At 36.9% G+C, this 26,652-nt stretch overlaps 1 protein-coding gene across 8 annotated transcripts in view; it reads right to left on the minus strand.

Annotated features, from left to right (window-relative positions):
* ATP11A (ATPase phospholipid transporting 11A) overlaps positions 1-26,652 on the minus strand; it is a 130,782-nt gene that overhangs the window by 68,823 nt on the left and 35,307 nt on the right. For all 8 annotated transcript variants that reach the window (XR_011322124.1, XM_069770245.1, XM_069770244.1 and 5 more), the window contains exon 2: positions 838-960. Coding sequence is in view for 7 of the 8 variants with exons in the window: in XM_069770245.1 (XP_069626346.1) it covers positions 838-960 (123 nt within the window). In the remaining variant the exon portion in view is untranslated. The remainder of the gene's footprint in view (positions 1-837; positions 961-26,652) is intronic.

Here is a 26,652-nt window from a genome sequence, read left to right on the forward strand (position 1 = left end):
TTTCCCAGTAGAGGAGCTATTCTTTCAAATTCATTATTTTGTAATTGGTTGAAGGTGTGTGCTCATGAAGATTAAAATCTAAGCACATTAAAAACTTGAAGTTCTTGGGGTGTTAGCCATACAATAAGCTGCAAATGTTCAGTCTTACATGCCATTGCAGTACAAACCTTTGGCTAAAGCAAGCCAGCCAGTCTAAATAGGTGGAGAGTACCAACAACCCAACTGCTCACAGAAAGCTGCTGAAGCTTATGGAAAGATTTACTAGTTAAAGTGAGGGATAACTGGAAGGTTTCTAAAGGGCACAAATGTATCACAATAACAAGAGTTTACGAATGATTCACATGTACCCATATAACAAAGAATATTATTTCTATGCGGTTTTGTCAATATGAGCTTTTGAAGGGAATGGCACTGTTATTGTGGAGATAGCTTCATTTGTTGAGCGCTTACATTGATCATACTATTTCTAGTACTTTGAGATATTGCTTTAGATTACAAAGGATGCAGTCTTCCCTTGGGAAGATTTTCTTTAGTCCAGGGTTGCCCCAAATGAAAATTGCTTGCTTACTCCTTTGTGGAAAAGCACAGTATAACTCTAAGACTTTACTATGTACTACAGTAAACACTGGAGAAGTCATTTTATTCCTGTTCACGTTAGAGGCAATTTGGCAATTAGTTTTTATGGAAGAAACTTGATACCTTCATTTTACCTTTGCCAGTCATGGTAAAGGAGAAAGATGTAGGAATTATAGGAAGAAAATCTTGAAGGAAATAAATGAACGCACAAAGAATGACTTAAGCTGATTTATGTAGATGAATGAAAGAAAATAGTACTACCTTTGATGAGACTATTCGGTTATCTGGAAATCTCTGTGGAATGTATGCTTCAGTGCCTGGAGGTGGTTCACGATGCCCAACATAAATAGTCCGACTGTCCACCCAATTCTCTTCTCCAGCACACTATGGGGGGAAAAACAATCATGTCAGTTCACTCATTATTTCTGCAGTAAGACGAGTCACACACCGAATTAACTAATCACATGTCCGATCATCAACACATACATATCCATAAGCGCGTGACCCCTCACACTTCTCTGTATAATCTCAAGACCACTAAAACTAAGTCAATTGCCAAAACCCTGCCTCAATTGCACTGCACTTTCCCTTCGGACAGGCTGAGAGAGTTGGGGTTGTTCAGCCTGCAGAAGAGAAGGCTCCAGGGAGACCTTAGAGGAGCTTTCCAGTAGTTAAAGGGGACCTACAAGAAAGCCAGAGAGGGACTACTCAGAAGGGCATATAGTGATAGGACAAGGGGTAACGGCTTTAAACCGAAAGAGGGAAGATTCAGGTTAGATGTAAGGAAGAAATTCTTTCCTCCAAGGGTGGTGAGGCGCTGGAACAGGTTGCCCAGAGAAGCTGTGGATGCCCCATCCCTGGCAGTGTTCAAGGTTGGATGGGGCTTGGAGCAACCTGATCTAGTGGAAGGTGTCCCTGCCCGTGGAGGGGCAGGTGGAACTAGATGATCTTTAAGGTCCCTTCCAACCCAAACCATTCTGTGATTCTACGAATAAAAGGGAATCCATGAAAACTACTATTCTGACTTTTTTGTTTTCTAACTGAAAGAAGAAAAATGGCTTAAGATTCTCTCAGTCAAATTAGATATTTAGTAAGTGTTTACGCAGTTACTACTCATTTTACCACTGATAAGAGTCAGTGGTAATAAAAACGTTTATATATATATAACAAATTCATCTCATTTTTAAGCCATAGCCAGCCATAACTTGATATTTTATTTGAAGCAAAGTGAAAGTCTGTGTTCTCTGAAATACTAGTAATAACAGTTTTCCCAGACACAAACAAGCTTAGGGACTCTTAGATTGCCAGGAAAAGACCTCAGCTTTTCAACTCAGATCCCTTGATCTTTAATGAAAGCTGTGTCTGCAAGTAGAAGAAAAAAGTAGGTGAGCCAAAGTAAAATGTTCATATATTCACATCACGAAATTCCACCACAGATACAAATTGTCCAAAATCAGCACTTTTATGCTGTCAATTCACTGTAAAAAAAAAGTACAAATCACTGTAGAAAAGTATTTACGTAAAAACAGAAGAATCAAATTTTTTTTATTATTTCAAAATATTTTTTTAGGGACTTGGATTACAAAATGCTCATCCCTTAGTCAACAGTCTTCTATTTTTCATATGGTAGATGGGAATTAATTTCTCAAGTACAGAACACATTCCTAATACTTTGTCCCACATAGAGAAGCCCAGGCATCAGCTCTTTTAACATCATCATTAGGTCAAGTCAGGAGTAATTTAAATATTCAAATATGTAATCAGTTTAAACTCAAAAACTCTGCTTTATGTTGTAATGATGCATTTACATATACTTCCATTAAGTATGTTACAGAAAACAAGCTTCCATATACCTTCAACAGCTACATCTATTTAGTATATTAAGTATGTCCTCAAAGTGCTCCTGGGCACTGGTGCTTGATTGTCTGTCTCTAAGGGCAAACTGTCAGACAGATACTTAGCAAACTAAAACCAAACAAATACCAGGAGCAGTTTGGTAGTTAACACAGCCAAAGCATCACTCCCCAAAACAGCTGCATGGAGCTGTGCAGTTCTTGAAAATAAAAGAGTTTAATCACATAGACGTGGTATCTTCTTTTCTAGCTAGTCTTGCTGTCAATAGTTCTGGGCCCACTTACTTTACCAGTACAGACATGGTTAATAAGTCTAAAATAAAATTTAGTTCTCAAACTTAAAAAAACATTCACCCTAATATTTCCTTCATTGGTTCGTTTCTGTATGATTATTCCACTGCCTTAAGTGCAACATAGGCAAAGAACAAACATTCAACATAAATTATTGTTGAAATATACATATAAAATCTTGCAATACTCTGAAAACCTGGAGCAGTTAAGCTTATAAAATAATTACCTATGCAACATGCATGACTTTCTTGGGGGTGGGCAAGAACATCAAAACTAGCGAAAGAAAGCCTATTGAACTCAGACTACCTACCACAAAATAGCTGAGTAGTCATGACGTAAAATGTAAAGTGAAGAGGCCTAAAAAAAAGCAATTTCCGCTGTCCGAGACATTTATACTAGAACTAATTAAATTCTTGCACATTACAGGAAAATGAAGGCATTATGTTCAGAAGCTACCAAAGGCCAAAATTACAAAACTAGGCATAAAACTAAAAATAAAAGTAACCCCAAAGTTCTTAGCCATTTTAATATGTTATTCAATCTTCAATAACTTGAAAGGGTCACTTTATTATATGAAAACAAACTACTTAAGGAAGTAAAAGCAACAGCCATTCATAAGACATGCCAATAGCACACCTTATGCTAAACTCCGTGACTATCCCTGACTCAGTGGGAGTACGCGTACAACATTTCTCACATGTCAGATCCCTCCAGTATGGGCCTCAAATTAGGACGTGGGTTAGTTTAAAAATTACACTGATTTTCCAGTCAGACAACTCATCCCATATCACTGATAGGACTTGTCACAACTCAAAAGCAAACTGCCATTCAGCCTGCTTCTGAAGATCAGGTAGGATTCTTTCAGCAAGCCAAAATATTTTGGAAGGAAGTAAAGCAATGAAAATGTTTCCATATTCCACCTTCCTTCTATGCCAAGAACAAAATGTGGTAACTGTTATCATTTTATTGAAACACAATATACTTTACCTTGTCAGTGCACTTGAATGTACAATGCACACAGATGATTTATTGACACTTGTGCCAAGTAATATTCCTAGAAATGCAAGAGTGTGAGATATTCCCGAGCAGTAGATTAAATTGTACAGTGTTTATTAATTTTTCATTAGGAAGGACATTCCAGACATAAAAGCAACACAAAGATTACTCCTGATACACTCAAGTGCCTGCCTGAGTTCAGAGACGGTCGTATAAAGGGCTAATGGGAACTCAGCACGTGCCTTTGAACATCGAGAAGAAATCCCTCAGCTTCTCCTTCCCTCTACGCAGGCCCAGCCTGACAATTCATCTCTTATATTTATTATGAACCACTCTAAGACAGCTCGACAAGGGTATTATTAGTTAAAAAAAAAAAGTGGGTTTTTTTTAAGTTTCACAGCATAAACTTATCTTTATCATGATGCAGTTAAAGAAGTCCCCTGTGAAATTACCTATCGAGCTAGGAGTACAAGACAGAGCTCTAAACAGCATTCTCCTGAATTACTACCAGTTTTTAAAAGTCCGATGGCCCTGGAGTATTGCGTTAACACCAAGTAAACCAACTTAATGTCACAACTTCGAATTTGTATCCCTAAAGAAAGGCTCTATAAAATTTACTTTAAGAATGGATATAAAATCAAGACAATCTCTTCTGTTAGCTTAATTGGATCTGGTTTTATCATGAATTGATAAATTCATCACAAAAGTACAAAACAATATCTAACTTATTTTTTACTATCTGCTAGCACAGAACATTATATATATATATAAAAATAGATAATAGAAATTAAATGCACTTTACTAACTTAATTCAACAGCTTCAAAACCCCAAAACATTCACAGTTCAAGCATAAAAATTTAGCAGGGAAAAGGAAAGGCTATGTTTTTCAGTGTTGTAAGAGTGCAATGCAAAAAGTAGCATGCATTATTCAGTACGACCACAAGGAAACTCACTTGCATGAAGCAGAGAAAGATGCTTTTAGGTAAACAGCACTGTAAGTCAGGACACACGCCACAAAAAAAATCAAAAACACACCGACTGAATGTCTGGTAATGCTAACCTACAAAGCCAAACACATTGATCCAACATTTCTTTTAATGTTCAGGTATTGCACATGAGAGATTATTTACAGAATGACACAAGGGTAACTGAAAAAAGCAATCTGATGCTGCTGCCAGAGCAATGAACTACATTCACTTCTTTTTTTTCCAGTTCTATTACTTAAACCCATTAAGGATATGTCCAAGAAACCATAAATAAACCTTAGCATTATCTGCTTCTATTTATAGTCTAAAGCTCAATGTACCGAGACCTAGTTTTATTGGCACATCAATGAAGAAGCATTACTTAGCTTTTACTCCTTCAAGCAGGGTCAGCAATACAGAACGCAAAGACCAGCAAAAGACTAAATCATCTTTACATAACACTAAATAGAGCCAGTTAACAGGATTATACCTTAATGCATGTATGAGATCAAATACTCATGCAGTATACTTGTTTTTCTGAATCAAACTGAAACTAGCTTGAGATTCACCTTCATGCTACTCTGCTAATTTTTACCTAAATTTAATAAAAATATATTATCTGAAAACACAAGGGGGTTAGTATTCAACAGGTGACAGTAAAAGGATGATAGGAAGATGCTAGCAGTAGCTCCTAGAAAAGTAACTGACCTTGAAAGACTCCAAGTCTTGACATTTTCCGACTCTCCACTTGAACTAGTAATTTGGGCTTAATTAGTAGCAACAATCTTCAGTTCAAAATTATATTCTCTCTCCAAATAATGTAAACACAAACACTACTAAAATAAGTTAACATGCATTAAGTACAGCTGAAAACTCAGCTAAATCTGCCCTGGCCAGGCTGTGAGTACACTTTATTGAACAATATTCTCTCCTACTTTTTTGCTAAATGCTTTCTCAGAGAGTCATAAATGGACAGCGTACACTAACCACAATTTTGACAGCAATGAATTCTCAGCATCAGCTATAGCCTTGTTCACCCAGGTTCATACCTCAAGCTCTTCCACACAGAAATACTTTACGCCCACAGAGGCAGACTTTGACAACAGCCTGGTGTTTCAATAAAGCATTACTATTTGATCTCAATAAAGCAATTAGCACCATTGTTGAAATTGCACACTGAACACACAGCTGCTCAATCACTTTGGAGTTTTAGGGTAACAGATACTGACAAGCTTTTATCACTCAAAATCCACATAAAGAACTAATGGTGCACAGTGTGAAAAAACTTTCACATATAGAATATTTTGCTCACATCTAATTGGATATATTACAACAGCTCTCCATAAAAACGCCCTCCGTTTCTAATTTTTCATTCAGTGGAGAAACAACTCTCAGGAAGCTGTAATTCACTAAAGCAAAAAAAAAAAAAAGGAACTAATTTTCCTTTCTAGTATCTTAAGCAAACTGTCGTCTTTATTTATCATACACTATTTACAAAACCATGACATCATATAATCTCATCTTCATTTGTCAAATGTACCAAGTACCTGTTCTTTCACACTTGACTCAGCACCATTCCGTAGGTAAATGTGCAGTCATCTCCCTACACAAACAATGGCACAGTGTGCAAATTTTTACTTAACTTCTCCAAATCCAATCAAATCCACTGTCCTTTTAAAGGTAGAGCTGATCTATAAATCATGAAAAGGAGAATCCCTCTAAAGAAATAATAATTTAAAAATCTACATTTCCTGTAATTGCTAGCCAGTAAAAGAGGTTAAGAATTTAAATAGCCCGCTTTGCAAAAAGTCTTATGAATTTACATGTATTTCTTTGTGGAGATAAACAGTGAAATTCTCAACCACTTAAAGGATCTTAGTAAGATTTTACATGTTCAGCAAACTCACTAAGACCTATATAGAGCACTTCAGATTTATGTTTTGTTCACAGCACTGTATCAGCCCTCCATGTGAATGAACCTAGCTCAGAATATAGAGTAAATATAACTTTAAAAGCTATTAAGATTGTTTTTATATGTTTCATATGAATATAGAATGGTACAGATAAAAATATCTCAAACATAATTATCAGATAAAGTCCCTATCAAGTTTTATAATCTGAAAGCGAACTACCTCAATATTAGGTATCATAAACAAAGTAAATTATTTCATGGACATATAAGTCATATGGACATATGCCATTAAACCACTAATTTAATGGAATAACAAAATGCAGCACTTCAGAGGCAACCACAAAACAAACAAACAAAAAAACCCAAAAACCACCAGAACAACTCTCAGAAACTTGTATGACTAATTAACACATTTCCTATGGGAGATGTCACTGTCATGGGATCTGTTGCCTTATACTGTTGCTACAGAATATTTACAACTGCATTTCTTTTTAGCAAACACATTTTAAGTCCTTGCATGGAGATCTTTCACCAGAAGTAACAATTGAAAATAAAACTCTCCCAATGCAATTGCCTACAAAACACACAATGGTGGACACAAGTATATGCAGAAGGAGAAGAAAGGGAAGATGATAAACATTCTTTGACTTTGATTAGGTTATTTTATTTATTAATCTCAAGTAAGAGATGTGATTAGAAGCAAAGGTGAGTATATCTTAACTACAGAAAATGGTGCTAGGTCCAGTAAATTTCCTGACCAAGCCATACCTACAGCATTTGGTGGATCCTGGTTTTCTGATCCTTCTTTCCATCTCCTGTAAGGGCCTTATGCATGCAGGCAGAAGAGGAAATGGTTTCATAGCTATGGGCTACATACAGATTTGTGACATTGCTTGAAGCTGGAAAGAGGAAATGCAGAAATATGGTGATGGAATCATATAAAGTTCTGCAATTCACACTGGTTGGAACAAACATTCTGACACAACAGCACATATTCTAGTTTCTGTAAAATACCCAACATTCCTGTATATGTACTGAAATTTATCTCAGCGTTCCAGTTCATGCCTCCTTGAGCACTGTACTCAGAATAAAAGGTTTCTGAAGCTATCCTAATACAGTTATATTCCAATCATGTCACATCAGTTTGCACAGAGACATTCTAATATAGAACTTTATAGACAGTTATCCTTTCTGATTTCCAGGCTAGAGCACCACCTTTAACTGAACTCCACATACTCTGTACTTGAGTGAATCATTCAACTTCATGGATGACAAGGCCAGTGATCTGTGTTCCTCCTAAAAAAAGTTACATAAATCTTTGTTTCAAATACATAAAAACTAACCCAAGTTATTCAGGCAAGATTAAGATCTTTCATAAATGGTCAATTTGAACTCTAAATACTGTTGACATACTGGCCCATTTGGTATAGCTATTTGTGACGCTTGTGCTTTCTATTAAAGAGATAGAATCTTGTTTAGTTTCCCTGTTTATTTCCATGAAAAGTAGTGATAAAAGCAATACAGATAAAAGTCTCCTATTCCTTTCACACATGCTATCTTCAATCAATTTCAAGGAATCACTGGGATGATGGTAAAAAGGTAGATCTGTGAAATACATGAGTTACCAGACAGCTGGAAAAGTGTTTTCACTTCTTTTCCTTCCTCCCACTATACCATGTCTGACACATTTTGCTCCTTGCTGCCAGTGGGACAGGGAGACAGTGTGCCTGCTTGCATGTCTCCCCAGTACCAGGCAAGAAGAACTGCTACATGGAAATCCTTTCAAGAGTGTCCCATTTGCAATTAGAAAGGCAAATAAGAAACAAACTATACTGCAAATAGAAGTGATAAGAGAAGCTAGAAGGGAAAGTGTCACATAAGTCACAAGATATTTGACAGCCTTAGCACTTAAATTAATTATAAATCAAGTTTATATCTAAGCAGCTCCAGACCAAGAGCTAAAATCAAGGTTTGTGGAGAAAATTTACAGCTTCCTTAAGCGCTAACAAAAACTGCAAAACTACACGAGCAATTTTATTTCTTGCAAGGCAACTAAACTCCACTAAGATCTGCATGCAGTGCCAGTCAAACTCAGAGTATCTGTAAAGATACTTTTAAAGACAGAAACTTGTAAAGACAGACCTGTACAGATACTTCAGAATGCAGGCGTTTTTTACTCTCTAGTTGCCAGGAAATACTTCTATTTCCAGTAATTCATCAAGAAACATTCTAAAGAGATCAAAATTTTTATGTCAGAAAATTAACTGAAATTTTTAAAAAATTTCTTTTTAGAGATGCTAAAGAAACAGGAGGATGGAGGGAGGCAAGCAGCAGATTGTTTTCATTCATTCAACAATAAGTAATAAAAACACAGACACACCATACTATTTGTTTTCTTTTATATGAAGATACTAAATGATTATGAAAAAAATCAAGCAAAAATACCTCCTGTCTACCTTTTCAAAAGCACAAGTTAATGCATATAGAGACAATATGCATTGACAAGATTGACAAAATCAGATGCAACTAGAAGTTATTCCTAAGCGGTGTTCTTCGAGGAGCTTCAGGTTATTCAAAAGGGGACATATTCTAAAAATATGCTTTAAATTCAGAGCAGCAAATTACTCTACCAACAGCCTTCACATGGATATGATCAGAACTGGCCAGTGACAACATCTTCTACAAGGATTTTAACAAACAATGAACCTAATATTCAATTTATTTGCCTATCTTCTGTTCACTCTCAGAAGTGCTGCTCTTCAAGCAAGCACTAAACAAATCTCTATTTTTGTACTATACCTACCCTACCTGCAACATGGTGGCAGTCTTGCCAGACCCTCAGGTCAAAATCACCCTATGACTACACCTAAATAAAAAAAGCAAGGGGAAGAGTCAAATTTCTGGCCTGCATTCCAGAACAAAAACAGTTAAAAGATATGGGCTTTCATATGCTCTTTACACTTAGCACAAGGGCTGTCAAAATGTCTCACCTATATGTTAGCCAGTTTCTAAATTGTTCAGGTGAGCTATGAAAAAAAAGTTAACTATTGCACTCTGCAGTCCACTGACACGCAGCTGAGCGGCAGACCTCTCTATTCCTACTTTCACTAAAGAAATAGCATGCAGTTTTCCCACCAAGAAAATGTCTTCCTTCTTCCTTGTTAACCCTTGTGTTATAGATTTAAATGTGATGACAAGTTCACTGCAAGAAGTAACTACTCACCATCTTGATGGTCAGTTCTTGTTAGAGTTTAAAAGGATTTTCATTCCTAAGAGGATACAAAGCTAGTGAAACTGTGATTCTGGCAGAGAGAAGGTAGGGTTACTTTGTGGCATCATCATATATTCTAAAAAGTCTAACAATTTTTAGAATGCTGGTCTTACAGGCCACTGACTCAGTGGCCAAAGAACATCCAAATGTTGTTACATGAACTGTTCCATCCATAATAATCTAGGGCTTTAGTCCTTACGTTATATATTTGTACTGGAGATTCACCAAAATATTTATTGTAAACTCACTTATATCTCTATATATCTTTACGTATTTATCTATTTATACTTAACTGATACTGAACTACAGTTTCTTAATGAACAGTGACTTCCAACACCTTTTGGGTTTGTTTTTTTCCTACACAAAGACTAATTAAAAAACCAAGCTTCCCAGTGTATGTCTGTAGCTATGCTACCATACATACTTGAGGTCAGGCTGCAGCCTTATCAGAAGCAAATACCCCAAGAAAAATGAGAGAGAGAAAACAAACTATCATATGGGTGCTGCAAAAAGCAGTACAACTAATGTAGTTACTACCTGTTAGTCTTCCACGCCTATAAGGAGAAACATCAGCAAAATAGCAGGTGTCATGTTTTGACAAATTTTCAGATCAAGATCTTGCTCACTTACTGCAGTCCACAACTTATTCCCCCAGACTAAGGCCAGACTGTATTGGTCAACATAACTACCCACAAAAGTAAACAGGTAAGGTACAAATGACAGACTTTCTCTGCATTACTGGTAAATTTATCAACAGCCTAGAAGCCCTGGCACTAGTCAAAATGACAATATTAATAGTCAAATTTATCCTTTTATTATATTATAATAATTAGAGTAATTATATTTTGCCATATTCCCTGCAAAGTAACTTGCAAATTATATATCTCACTTTCTTTTATTTGTAATCGGTTTTGAGAGCTATTTAAAAATTCACATTATAATCCCAGCATACCTATACTTCAACTTGAAGAAATCCCATATTTATAGTTCCAAAATAACTTGGCTGTTCAGATTAACTGATTAATTATATATCATTAGAAGCTACCTAGCTTTTTCCTTCACCTCCTTACTTCTTACTGTGCTCTGGCACTAAATCCCATGTTATGCAAATTCAGTTTGGTGAACACCAACACAGACACATACACACTGATATGAGAAAGGACCCTAACTACAGTTGGTTATAAAGATTAACAAAACATTTATTTGGAGCTATTTGTAAAAACTTATGTTCAACAGACTTCAAACTCCTACACAATTATGCAATAGTATTCCAACACAGCTCTGGCATACTAAAGGAATTTAAAATATTAACCCATTACTTCTTCCAACACTGCAAAGCAATGCCATATGTTGAAGTATTTGAGGGAAAAGGCCATGTGCCAATTCAAGTAAGAGCTCACAAACTGTATTCACAGTTTTACCTACTATCGTACGAGTGTTGCTGATGAAATACCCCATTCAATCCCCATACATAATAGTGAAGATCTCTTAAATTTTCCAAAAGTAGCAGGCATCAGGATCATAAAGCTGACTTCAGGTAAAATCTATACTGATGAAAACCAAGAGTTTTAAACTTATAAAATGGTACGAAGGACATTTATTACCTTTGAGCGTTCGTGTCAGGAGCATGAATACACCTACTCATGAAGCATAAAAAGCTTTATGGCACCAATAACCACAAGATTTTAGAATCCCTTTTGTTTTCACTGCACTTGAGGAACGTGAATTCCAGAAAGATTAAATATTACTTGACAATTCCTTTGATGTACTGACCTTTTTAATATTTACTTTTATTCTTAAAGAACAGATTTAAGGATTTGCAACTGAACAATATGAACTACAATAAATATTTCACAACTTCTTACTTTTACAAACATCAAAAGATTTATTTCAAGAACACTTCTACAGTAACCAAATATTTATAAAAGTAAACTCTAACAGCATTTGCTACTATTAGTTGTATTTTAAAAGTTAGATATTAATACAAAATTATTATTTTACATTACAGCTATTTCCTTTGCCATATATAGTCTCAGAAAAATGTAAGCAACATTTCAAAAAAATTAGTCACAATACAAAATAAATAAATGAAATTGACTAGTCAGAATCTAGTGCCAGTTGCTATTCAAAAAAATCTAAAACATCCAGAACATATATTATACAAGCAATTAAATAGCAAACTTCAGAAATCAAAACAGCCAATGCTTAGCAGTCAAAAACTGTGAGAAGGAAGTTCCATAACTAAACTCTTTGGCAACTAAATTAAGAGCAACTGCAGTACTGAACTAGTCACTGAACAAGACAGGACACTGGAAATCAAGGATGGACTTTTGGTGTTTACCATCTTAAATAGTTCAGTGAAGACTTGGTGAAGTTTCAAACAAAATATCATTAATAACTCAGAGGGAACTTCTCCTGATACAACAAAGGTGAGGAACACTTAAATAAAACACTCTTTTTCCAACATATATTCAGTGACCTGTGTTAATCCACAATGACTGGCCATCCTGAGTAGACATTCCATACTTGTAAAATACTATTAATAAAAGCATTAATGATAGCCAGGGAACTCAAAGTCAGGTCAACACGGTATGCCCAACACATCTGAAGTCAAGTTCCAGTATACTCAGTACAGTGTCAATGACCATTGCTTGAACAAAAGTAGAGAAGGTACAAATGAATTTTTTTTAGTAAAAACTGTAGCTACTTCCCAATTTAAAATGTAAATCACACACTCCAGCATTTATCTATAGCTCAGCAAGCAAGGTCCTAAATAATGCTATGAGACTGGTATCAATGTAACTACAGAACATGGGGAACATGCTTTTGAACGCTTTCAATGCTCCATGTACCTCCTTTTATAAGTGGAAGAAGAAATGTCCACGTTCCACTTTAACGTATCAAAACTGTTCTGTGTCCTTCATGCAGGAAAGCAAAGATATTTTTAAAGAAAGATTTTTCTATCAAGTCTAGAACTGTACTGTACATTGAGATGAATATATTCTGAGCTGCAATGATTTCTATAATAAAGGCAAAGAGGGTTATGTAGCTTTGTCTGGGATGAGACGATAAGTGTAATCTCAACCTCCACATGTCTGCCATTCAGTGATACAGAAAAGGTTAAACAACCTTTTAATATTGCAGGTTTCTATTCAGCAGCAAAAGCATACATAAAAACACAAGAGAAGGCACCTACTTCCAGGCTTTGATTTACTGCTGTGATTTCTTTGATGTGGGGAGGGATGGAGGCGAGCAGTTACAATACATCACCTCCTAAAAACAGCTTGCAATGGGATGGTCTCTCTTTGCCATAAAACTCTCTCTCTCGGGACTCTAGCAATCTAAAAAATTCCCCCTTTTTTCCCCCTAGGCAAACATACCCCACAGCATTAACTTACAGCTTTAACAAGTTGATGAACTACTCCCTAAAGAAATGTTTCTCAAGCTTCAAAGGCTGATCTGCCATCCCTTCCCAACAATAAGCAAGGGGGGAAAAAAAAAAAAAAAGAAAAAATTCTAAACATATTTTATTCTCAATAGAAGACCACAAAGAAAACCAACATTAGCCAAGACTAGCTTACAGAAGGTTGACAGTCTCCCATACCCCACATATTGGGAACCCCTACCATAAGTAAATTCCCAGTACAAAGTACATGCTGGCAGGAAACACCTTTATTTAGCAAACTTCAAAAAGCATATATGTACTTGAGGACATCGCAGGCCCTACAGGCCCTTCAAGAACCAAGCTGAGAATATCAGGCTTGTGGATAGCCTCTAAGACAAATTATCTTAGAAAAAAAAAATTAATCTTTAAATAAGAGGATACCTGAGAGGTGTTACTTCAGCTGAACAAGTATCAAAAAAACCTTTAGACCAGAATCATCAGTATTATCTAATTTAATCTTCTGTGTATGACAGGCTAAAGAACCTACAAACTGAGACACAGCTAGGTAATCATAAAAACGGAAAAATATTTAATATTTTTCTCCTTTTGCAACATTTTGTTGTATTTAAAATGTATACACATATTAAGAAATGGAATTATTACAACAGCAAGGAAAAGACTTTTAATAGACTGTTTCCTTTCTTAGTGTTATCTTTTTGAAAACAGTCCAACAGACAGATTTTCTTTTTAAAGATTTAGCTTTTATGCTCAATAAAACTCATCTATTCCCAGAAAACGATGTGCCCCCCATGTGTCTCTTCCTGTTTGACTAGGAATTCCTGGAACCAGTCCAAGGAAGAAAAAACAAAACAGCAAACCCTCAGTTGCTGCAAAAGTGGGTTAGGAAAAGCAATGACAGATTTTAAGTAGCTTGTCATGCTATTTTTCTACATCCCTGTGTCCAGGAAATATATGAAGATGAAATCTTAAAGTGAATATCCAATATTCTTACTATACTGTAACATATATTCCAGATATTTTTATTTGGAAAATATGTAACCATAACAATTCTGTTCTTTGATTCACACTTCCTAATTCATGTATCTTCTCAAATGTTTACAGATTTAGTCAGCAATATGATCTGACTTCAAAGTTCAATCAAACTGTAAAACTGTCCATATTCTGAGCAGAGCTTTGGACCAAACAACTTCCACGGGTAAGTTTAATTGGTTGCATAAACTGCCAGTCAAATGCCTACAGTTTATAGTGTTTTTAAGAGAGGTAATTTTATGTCTAAAACCAGCTAACATGAGTTTACTGACTACCAGGCCGATTTCAGTAACAACTGTGCTTGTAAGCACAAGCCTGAGCATTCAAGACATTTATTCTATCATGTAATTTTTTACCTTAAGCCTTTAAGAACATTGAAAGCCAACGGCAAAACCCAAATCAAGTCAGAAATCATTGTTCTAGACTCATTTTTTTTGTTGCCCCCAAAATGCAGTAAAATAACACAAGATTCTACAAATCCTACTTCAGCCATATCACAGATATATACTTATAATGAATGAGGCATGTTTGGCTCCTGCAGAAGAACACATTATCAATTTCATAAAATCTGCTCATTTCCAAATGGTTTTGACTACATGCTGCACACTTCAGGACATGTATCCCACAGGCAAAGAAGATGGGGCAAGATACCAAAATTATAGTGCCAAAAATAAAGTTTCAGGTGATAGCCCAAGAAGCATTACTACAAATGAGATAACTAATCCTTGGCAGTGCCCTGGTTGGCAGTACAGTGTCTTACTGGAGTTATTTCTGTCTACTTCCTAATACTTCCCCCGCCCCAATATAAGAAGATTTAATCCATAAATAAGAAAGGTAATTTCAGGAAGGGAAAGTCATTTACTTTTGCCTTCTAGAAACAATTACTCTTTCTTGGTTTTAGGAAGCATTCCATTGGACAACTCCTCAGAAATAAAATACAGCTACGTTTAATAAATGCAGATAGGAATACCAGGCACAGATCCTGACTTGAATAGTCTTAGGAGCCGTAGTACAAAAAAAAGGAAACTCACCATTTTGTCTTATAAATGGGCAGCTATGACTAAAACCAAGGAAAGCAGGAAGTATTTTCACACTTATTTTACTTTTTAGAATATGACTGCATCTGAGGCCTTGCCATAGCAGCAGTATCTGTTACCATATCCAACAACCATGCCCCTGGAAGTAGAGAGCTGCTGTAAGCCTAGTGCAAAGATCACGAGTCTACCAGCTTTCCTGTTAATTTTTTTCTAGTACACGTGGCTTCTAAGGGGTCAATTATGCATTATAAGTTGAATTCAAATGGAATAAGTATTCTGATTGTAAGAGATAATTACTTACTTTGTTTCTTAATGTAAGTTGATTATGTGCTTATGCAAGAGGCTATCCGGTGGCAGCTGGAACGTTTTACTTCGGCTGAGCCACTGCTTCTAGTCAATGGGGCACTGTGAGGTGGAAATGCCACTGGACTTTCCTTCTAACAGTAGGTTAAGTCATGTTCACACCAGTTTGACGAGTTCTGGCACATAAAAGGAATAAGGATATTGTGGCAAGTTCTATCACAAATGAGTTAAATGTGCTATTGTTTTGAATAAAAAGAAAACGTAAGTCTTAATGAGATTTATTATGGAAAATATTCAAAGAGCCGAGAACATTGTTTTTTGTGGGTTGTTTGTTTGTTTGTTGTTGGGGTTGGGTGTGGGTTTTTTTCAGTGAGAACATAACATTATAGAAGGAAGAAAACTGACTTCAGTTGCAAACGTCTGGAAACAAGACGTCCAGATGCTTTTGTGAGGACACTGACAGAAGCCTATTAAGCAAAGAATGGGTTCATCTGCAGGGTAATTTTTTACATTTACAGAAAGAGTAATAGAAAAGTATACAAGCTATGCCAAAATGTACTTGCACTTAACATAAATCCTTCCAAATGAAAAGTGTTAAGGTCCTATTAAAAAAGTCCTCTCAGAGGACTATGCCTCTAAATAATGTCAATATGCTATAAAAAACACTTTCTGGAGACAAGTCCAGGACAGATTTTGTTTGCAGGCACACACACAGCATCCTCTCTTGACTCACTGTACTTTTGAAGTAGAGTTAAAATACCAACCAAAGAACACCCATGATTTCACTTATATATACTAGTCAACATCTTCAGCAAAAACAAAGAAAAAATTATAAAACCTGAGTAAATCACACATGTTAAATCATCTGTATTAGAACCTGTATCTTCCCTCCTATATACTCTATAAAAAGACTATAAAATGAAGCCTTAAGCACTAGATAAAAGCAAAGGTTTGTCCTTGTAAGGAGCAATGCTAACATTGGACTGTTAACAGGGAACAAATACAAAATAATAAACTGCATGCTTTCACTTATTCCATAGGTTCACAGTTGAAAGACTTAGAGATACTGTGAAAAGAAAGGCTTGCTATGCCCCAAATATAAAAGTTACATTGACCTAGTGACCCTGTAAAAACTATTTCACTGTTTAAAACATTTTCAATAAAGGAATAATAAGCTTATAAACAGGTTATAATCTTAAAAAAGAACAAATATTATGAAGATTGATTTTTAACTCTCAAGGTATTTAAATCTCCTCTCATAATACACTAACACAGAACACGTCTAAAAAATACTCAAATCTGAATTTAAAGATGGCATGTGAATTTTACTAGTGTCATAACTATGATGCTACTTGCTTTAAGTTATCCATTACACGGAATGTTCACTGCCTCGGCAGCCTGTGGTTCCATGGCATGAAACATCACTTTCTATGTTTCTCAATTTAATCAGTGTAAGGTAATCCTTCTAATTCTCAGACACTATCTTTGGCTTTTTATTGCACTCTCTCCAACATATGAACAGATTTCTTACAATGCAGATACCAGAACAAGGAAGAAATAGCATACCAGTTTGTTTCTTAATGGTATAGAAATCTGGTTACTCCTAATGTTTCCATTTTAATGTTACACACTTATTTGAGGCAAGTGAAATATTATTTATAAATCCCTTTTTGCTTTGTTTATACATCTGCAGAGATATGAAACTGGACAGATAGGAAAGGATTTTCCTCAAATGTGATGCTGGCTGGAAACCTCATGGGTAAAACAAAACAAAACCAAATTCCATCTGTTCATAAATATTTTGGTTTCAAGATGAAACTGAGCATTTTTCCCTTTTAATCCCTCACCTTAATATCAACCTCCTTATTGATATCTCCACTCTGAAAGTCTAGGCATTTCTAAATATTGTAAAGATTAATATAGCATTTGATTTGCCAAATATTCAATACTCTCATGACAAATACATAGTTTTGTCTCGATGAATTGTGAGGTACGCAGCCTTGGTGTACCTCAGGTACACCTCAAAGAGGAAAGGACGAAGAGGAAAGGACACAGAGGGGCCACCCATGCTGGTGAGGTTTGCAAGCTCTCCAGTTCAAAGAAAGGCAAATACCTACACTTCATACTTTTTCCTAATTTATTCACAATGGGATTTGCTAAGCAAATCAAACTGAAGACTGACTGGTGAAAGTGAAGAGCCAGCAAGCAGAAGGTTAGATATTGAAGAGGTCAGACCTACTTAATAGGGGGCAGAAAAAAAAAAAAACAAAAAGCCCACACAGGTTAAAGGGCTTTGGAGAACAAGTAACATGGTCAGGCACTGACCAAAAGGAGGACGTGCAACAGGGTAAACCCACCTCGGCATCAACCTCCAGAGGCTGCAGGCACGTGGGAAGACAGCAGCCGCTCACCAGGGCCGTCCAGAAGGCCCCCCCCGTTAGGCCCTGGGTTTAAGCACAAGAAGAAAGCCAACGCTTGGCTGGAAATTTAATGCAGGGCTCCCAAAATGGCACCGGGGGAAGGAGTGGAGACGCAGCCAAACCAGCTGTGCTGTGGGGAAGGAGGCAGGAGCGCCCGGCTGCTGCCAGGCCCTGCGCAGGGAGGGACCTGGGAGACACGGCAGCACCCGGGAGCAGGCGCTCCCCGAAAACCAGAGGAGCATGGAGACAAAGCTGATGTAGTTTGCTCTTCGATAGCTGCAAAGCTCCTGCTGTAAGACAGAGGAGCCAGAGTAAACGAGAAAGGTGGATTCCACCTCCAATCTCACAGGGGACCATCCGCACGCTTCTTTCTTTTTCTGAGCATTCAGGTTTCACTGACAGAAGTGGTTTTATAGTGTACGCATCTGGATGAAGGAATTGGGTTCATATGTTAACTCAGTTTCCTGATGTTAAAAAAAAAAACCAAACAAAAAAACACAATATATTTTTGAAGGTCTGGCAAAACCAGCAAGTTCCACCTCTGCTGTACCCCCACAGCTGCCATTCTGTTTGATGGAGAGCACGGGCTACTGAAAATCCAGCCTGACACACAAAATGTAACGTCACTACAACCCGACTACAAATGAACAGAGCAAATGGGTCAAACAGTTCTCAGTCTCCGGGGCCACAACAGCAGCCATTGCTGTACAGGGTTAAAAAGCCATGACTTTCCAGAGTCTGCTGAATCCCTGGCCTCGACCCCGCTGCAGGTGATCTCCCCCTTGCCTGGCAGCCCTGGGCACACAGGAGTAACACTGCCATCCAAGAAAGTCACCACTGCCACGCTCATGTGACAAATGCCAGTGTACAGGCACACTCATTTTATAAAGCCTCTATCTGTCAGCGAAAAAACGGACACAACTGCATCTTCAGTACAAAACTGCTGGCACATGCTAAAATTCTCACCTGTGACAGTACATCAGCCACCTTAGTTGCTTACTGTAGCTAATGACCACATGGTAGCCACCGCCATCACCACCAAAAGGTCAAGCAATTTGCTTATTCCACACTTTGCACGATGAAGATTAGTATCAGCTAAGAAAGCTTCTCAGCCAGATCTCTGTGAGATGCTCCAAAAGCAAAGAACTTCTACAAAAATAGAACAGCAGAGAGATTTGTGAATTTCCAACTTCATTTACAGGCATGGAGATAGGAAAGTCATCTACCTGAGAAGGTCCCATCTAGTGAAGTACAAAAACCAAGGAGACAACCTTTGCAAAAAACAGATTTGCACTGGGGATGCAGTTTTGTGGAATGATTATTGCAACAACCTCTTGCTGTTGAAAGACACTGCAAAGGGTCTTCTCCTTTGCTGTTCTGGGCTTCTGAGGACACAGATACTTTCCCTTGCTGTAGAGAATAAAATTTTCCCCTCCCACCTTGCACACAAATGTATGTATTATTTGAAAAAAAAAAAAAAAAAAAAAAAAAGTCAGACACATCTTAGCAGAAACAAAAGGTATAATTGTAGTGTTGAGCAAAAGTCATACAATGTTTGAAGGGATAAAGCAGCTAATGAGAAGTAATTACTAATCTTTTCCAATGCAGCCTTAAATTTGCTGAAATGAGTATTTCTAGTCCCTGGTAAGACTTCCATCTATGGGACCAAATTTGCTCTACATGACATATTCTGTTAAATATGAGTTAGTATAGAGTTACACAGAATAGCCAAAACACATCATCTAGACCCATATTGCTACCTGGTTAATCTCTCAAACTTCTATTAGTGTTTTCAGTTCTAAGCTTTCTCAATACTGTGGATCAGTTCACACCACTGAACCAGTTAAACTATCAATACTGTAATGGATAACAGGAAACAATGCAGTCCTCTCTCAGCATCTCAAAAAGGTGATGCCAATACTAGATGTTGCACTGATTTAATCACTTTATTTCACATGGTAAACCTGGAAGAAAAAAAAAAGCAGTAACTACTACTCTTGGAAAGTCCTTTCCTTTAAGCAGAATCACAGTTAAGTCAACTGACAATTGTGCAATTTGGTTTGGGTTAAAACAACACATTTGACCTGTATTCATGGCCTTTTAAAACTCATTTACACTGTTCTTAGATTAGGTTTATCTTTTTGTACTAGTACTCAAATTGCCACAAGCTAACAAACACACTAAATTGAAGTCTGAGGGTCTTCTGAAGTTGTATTTTAGAGTACTATACATCTAACTGTGAATAGCATCTTTAATCATCTTGCAAAAATCTTGCATCTCTCCCATTTCATACAGAGCCAACATTTAGCCAGCTTTCTGTTTTGGTCTCTTCAACATTAGTTAAGTAGTTCCAGTGTCTCTGAAATGATCACACCCCAAAAGATCTAAGAACACTCTTATTCTTTTGAAATCTCTCCAAAAAGGCTATTCTTCTTTTATTGCTAGCTTGTCATTATTGGTTGGTGCCATTTCCTTCAAAAATAAGTAGCACTAAAACCTATTGATTTGAGAAGTTCCGCTCCAGGGAGCTCCCATTAAATTCAGACAAACGATGAAATTTATTGGATTGTCCCACCAACTTAGTTCAAAAATTCTCTAGGTTACAGAACAAGGTGAGGCTAAGAAAAGAAGTCACCTTGGTGATTCCTTAGAAATAATAAATAAATGAGAAGGCCCGTATTAAACACTTTTCCTTCAAGACACAGCAAGTAATAGGAATCAATACACATCAAATCTATTACTTCCATTATTTTTTCCCATTCTCCAGTATTGAAATAAGAGAATAGATCACTGCTTTTGCAAGTTAACTCCAATTACAACCATTACTTCTAGTGATGCAAATAAGACCAATCTAAAGTTATGCAAGGCTGGTTTAAAGAGATTATTACTACTTGTCCAAGCCACAAAATTGAAAAATTTACTAGCAAATGTTCATTTTGGGATGTTTTGAAACTCACACCCTCTCCAGACACTTTCCTTTCCCTGCTCAAGCCTGCTAGAAATGTTCAAGCTTTCTCTTTAAACATCCCTAGATGAACATTCAATACCAATACACCAAGATTACAAGTCAGCACTGTGTCTTGTAGGCCAAATATAATAACATAAAGGCACTTCCACACACAAGCTCTCTGTTGCTGCTTCTTCCCTCCAGAGAAATGGAACAGAAAAAAAAGCACTAAAAGGTACTTCAGTTTGCTTAGAATTATACCAATACCCAGAGTTCTACAGGTCATTTAAACACCAATACTATTTCTGAGCTTTAGTAATCACTGTGACTGGGGCAAACACACAATACCTTTTTCACCCTAGGAAAAAAACTCACCAATTTCATCATCACTTACATTTGGCTAGGTGTACTTTCCTATGTTTCTCCCATTACCTGACATAGCTAAGAACCAACACTGCGTATCCAATTTCTGTTAAAGAGAGAGTGCCTGTAACAACACCATCAGCCTGGCATATAAAACAAAAAAATAACTTGGTCAGCTCAGCCTGTTACATACATTTCCTTAGCTACGTCCAATATAAAAATCAAACAGCCAATATAAGAGAAATGAAAAGTCAAAACAAAACAGAAAAAGAACTACACATGCTGAGCAAGCAAACCTCAGAGCAGGACCTAAAAGTTCCCTAGCTCAGGTTCTAGAGAATTCAAGTGGATCAATTTCCAAGGTCAGAGGACCTTCCATATTGACATTCAAGTATAAACAGAAGTCCAGCAAAAAACAGGAAAGGAGATCATGTCTGGGGGAAAGGTTGTTTGGTCACAGATTTTTACAAAAACACAGCTAACCTTATAAATTCAGCAGGTTGTCAGACTTTGCCGAACTAAGTACTACGCTGTCACGCAAATCCTGTCTGCTCAGTAACTCTTTGTACTTAAGGTTTTGAAAGTTCTGAAGCAGGTTAGGCACAATAACAAACATATTTGAAGTTGACAAAATGTGGGTAGCTTTCTACATGACACATCATGAATAAAGACCTATCATACACAGAGGGGAGGACATGTTGGTTCATGCTTCCATAAGGTCCTTGCATTTAGCATGTTACCATAAACCCAGAAAAAGCAACAAAAAAGGCCAAAACCACAAGTACTCTCAAGCACAGATAAAACATCTCAGTCTTCTGAAGGTCCTCACGTCTACCAGCATCACTTCTGTCATTTAATAAGGATTATATGCCACTGGACAAAATTAAAGCTGATATCATTCTTCACTGAGAAATACTGTAAAGCTAGTCAATGATACAACATTAATTCTCATTCTTTAGTGGATCAGAGGTCATCAGAACAACTTACCTAAGTAATGCCATTTTCACAAATCAAATCAACATAGACAGCTTTCCACTGCACATCACCAAAGGCATAAAACAAGCAATGTAACTGATACGATTTTCATGCCATATCATATCTAAGTCTATAAGCTAAAGAGACAGAAATCAAGTAATTTTAAGATAAACAGTGACTTGGCAACCTCTTTATCACCAAAATCTTCCTTCCATGTAAGACACATACCAATCAGCAAAAATGTTTCACTTCTGAGGTCAGGTATTTAAGAACTTCAGAAATCTTACACATCTCAATTCGTTTATATAGAATAAAAAAAAACCACATCAACTTCCCCCCCACCATCATTACTTTTCCCTCCATAATACGTGATTACTCCTAACTAACAATCTTCATTTAAACATGCCATGAACAAACAAAAATTCTAAAAGAGTAAATTATTCTCTCAGTGTGCCTAACCTTATCTGTACTGATGGAAAGCAACTTCAGCCTCAGACTTCAGGTTTTAAGTCTTGCTATGTATACGAATAGATTCCTCTCTCCCTCAACAGTTAAACTACTACTAAGTTTGAAGCAGCAAAGGAGAAGATTTAATTCTTAACCAAAAATTTTTACAGTGTAGTAACTGATTTTCATATATATGATACCACAGAAAAAGCAATATTCTTTCTCCGGCAGGTTTTGCCACCATCCCACGCAAATCCATCCTTCACTCTTAAGACTTGCTGTCCACATGACACTTCAGTCAGTTGCCTTACAGTTAAAAAGGCACAATCCACGTCCCCTCTGTTTCAAGATCCATGCAGTGTTACTGTGCATAGACTATCTCCTAAACGTTGCTGCATTTAGAAATCTGAAAGAGTTTTTCTACCTCTTCACTCTATGTGAACATAAACAAAAAAATGCTTTGTTACAGGACTATGGCTTTTTTCTTCTTGGGAAAGCAAAGCACTTGGAATTTCAGCCTTCAGTTTCTATGCTCCATTAGTAATCACATAATAAGAGATTAGAAGTTAACAATGCACCAGCTGTTACAGATAAGACTTACTTGTTGGAACAAACAAGATGTCTACTAATATTAATGTGTAAATCCATAACACACATTTGCAAAAGGAGAAAAAGCAATCTACTTATCTGCAAAAACAAACTGCAAATACTGCAGGTTTTACTCCCAGCATCAGAAAAGAAAACTTTTGAATCAGATCATCATATTAAATATAGTGCTACACAGTGTCAAGTTAAAAAACCAAACAAACGGGTTTAAGTTTGCTGCACAGTTTCATTCCTGTGTTCAACACAACATGATCTAAGCAGCTGTAGTGGGAATTATTCAGGATTATTCTAGAAGAAAAAGCTTTTATTAATAAAAATGGTTCCTCTTTCATGAAGGAAAAGCATAAGCAACAGCATAAGCTGTTAAGTCACCCATACATAATACAGTAAGCAGCATCCTCTTATGCAATGTGTCACTTGCTCAATCTTTAATATAGTTTAAATTACCATAACCTAGAATCATGGAAATGGAAATAAAGCATACAACACAACCTGAACAGAAAAACAGTTTCTTTTGTAAGACACATGAAAAGATCTCTAAATACTACTTGTAGTTTCATCTCTATGTTTTTATTCTCTCAAGGCTGCCACACGAGATCTCTCTTTTTCCCTAAAGACTACCAGCATTTTAATAAAATCCTCCTCTGCTCTTCCACTGTTTATATTACTCATTTCAGTTATTAAAAGTTTCTATTATCTTCCTCTTATGAAAGCATTTTTCCGCATCCATACTGACAAAAAGGCTTCCAACGAAAACTCAGTCTCACATGGTGTGCTTGCAACTAAGCGGGCTCATCCTGTTCTTTGCTGATATGCAACTCTAACAAAAGACCCAAAAAATCTGACCATAAGAACAGTTTTACCTTGAGAATCTTCCCACTAGAGATTAGAGTGAGTCAACACAAGCACACAGACTTTAGGGTATCATTTAATAAAGAGTAACAGAACCATGAGCTAGGTCCAAGATCAGACCAGCAGCAGGACCACACACTGCACTGTATCAGTCCCCCAAAAACGAGCACTGCATGAACTGTTTTGTGCGTGGTTTTCTTCCTATTCCACAAACAGAGAATCTCAAGTCTGTTATCTTTTCTTCTGAACCAGAGCAAGAAGAGAAATACACCCTATAGTTCTGCATTTTACTACAGAGAACCAAACAAAATTCAGAGTGGAAAAACAACTGGGCTTTTTTGTGGAGAACTGCCTGATAACGAAAGCCTGGAAGCTGCAAGGCGTCTGGTGGTCACTCAGCATGGCAAGGATGCAGACCGGCCAGCAAAACAACAGCTACATCTGCAGCAGCGGACTAAACAGGGCTAGGGCCTGGGTGAAACGAGGATCATCCACAAATAACTATGGAAGTGTTTTATGGACTAGTGGTATATTTTGATGACAACACAAAGTTGGGCACCCAAAGAGGACTGGGATATTGTACTAGAACACCTTGAAAACTATAGTAAAAAAAAGCAGTAAAATTTAATCCTGCAGAGTACAAGCTGAAGCACTTCTAAGGACTAACAGCAAGAGTTGTGGCTATAAACTGGCAGTTCATTAGTTGGGAGAGAGCCAGAGGATGAGATGCTGCCTGTAGAGAAAGTACTGTACTGATATCATTATACAAGGCATGGGTGGGATCTAAAAACCACATGATTCTGGCCCTCCTTATTCAAAAAATGTCAATTCAAACTAAACCAGGCACACATCATGGCTATATCAATAATCATCAGAGAGCCTTTTCTGATAAGAAGAAACTAACCCATCTTGCTCTAGAAAAGTCTAGGAATCTAGGAAATTTAAGTGTGAAAAAAAAGGTGTGGTTGTCCTCTAAAATACACTAGAATAAGAAGGCATCAGTACTAAGTAACAGTAAAAGTTTGGTTTATGAACAGATGTATATAAATAGTCTGTAAAGTTTGATTGGAAGTTAAAAGAAGGCTTCCAAACAGAGAAGTGAAGTTTGGGTTGTTTGTGGGGGGTTTTTTTGCAGGGGGAGGGGATCAAAAAACTCCTTCCAACAGGGGAAAAAAGTTCTCACAATTCTTAAGCCTGAACTTGATAAATTGATGACAAAAATGCCTGGAAGATTCGCAAACAAATGCTGGCTGTCTGAAATACAAAACTTTATCTGAAAGAATAAAAGCCAAAAGGCATCTAAGGCCAGGGGCAGGGAGGTATTGCTAATCATTCACCTGCAGACACATGCCCTCTCACAGAATTTTTTTAAGCCACCACCAATCTGCATATTTTTCCACTGGAACGATGTTAAGCTCATAAAATATTTTTCATTACAGAAACATATCGACTTGAAATAATGACATTTTATGAAATGAGAGTCTACGGAGAGTATTTCAGAACACAGCTTAGAAAAATCACCCAACACACATCTAACCTAACATCTCAGATTGCTCATCTAGTCTATATTTAAAATGTTCTTCCATCCCAGAAGACTTTTTGCTGACAAACATGACTAGACAGATGACTACACCTATACATCTGTACTTATTGGATATACCTATTGTGCAGTCAACAGAACGGGCAGTAAGTCAGAACTGAAAACTAAGGCACTCCTCAAACAACTGGAAGAAGCTCAGACCCTGCTTATTTCAATTATCTAAGCCTAGCAAGCTGTAGCCTCAAAGCTGAAGATCAGCACACTTACTTACATTCTCAAAGCCATCTCAACACTAAGAAGTAGTACAGCCTTTTCGAATTGTTATGGAACAGCTTTGGATACCAAGAAAAACAGCAAAATACATTAAGAGAACAGCACAATCCCGGAATTTTCAAGTTTTCAAGCTGCAGAACAATAACTACAGTTATTAAAATATCACTGGCTACCAGCAAGGCTACTCCATTGTGATGACGGCCACCACAGCTAAATTTAACCTTTTTATAGAAATTATTTTTAAATTCCTGGACAAGTGACAGTGTTCAACTGAACAACAAAGCCCAGGGTTAAAAAACAAGTGCAAGTGACACGGTCGGTCTTAAATAAAAACCTATTCATAAGGTACCAGCGGATTCCTGCCAAAGAAAACAGTGCCTGAGACTGGGAGTATTCCCATAGTATCATATGGGGATGACGTATGATGTCAGAAGTCTCATAAACATCTTCCTGTAATTATACTTACATTGCAATTACATCAGTTTTGCAATTACATTAGTTTTGCAATAGGTTTCTGCAGAACATTTTAAGGGCTAAAAAGATGACAAGCTAGGAGCACCCTGAAAACAGTCACCACTGTCTGTAAGGC

The sequence above is a fragment of the Haliaeetus albicilla genome, chromosome 25 (assembly GCF_947461875.1).
Source record: "Haliaeetus albicilla chromosome 25, bHalAlb1.1, whole genome shotgun sequence".
NCBI lineage: Eukaryota > Metazoa > Chordata > Aves > Accipitriformes > Accipitridae > Haliaeetus > Haliaeetus albicilla.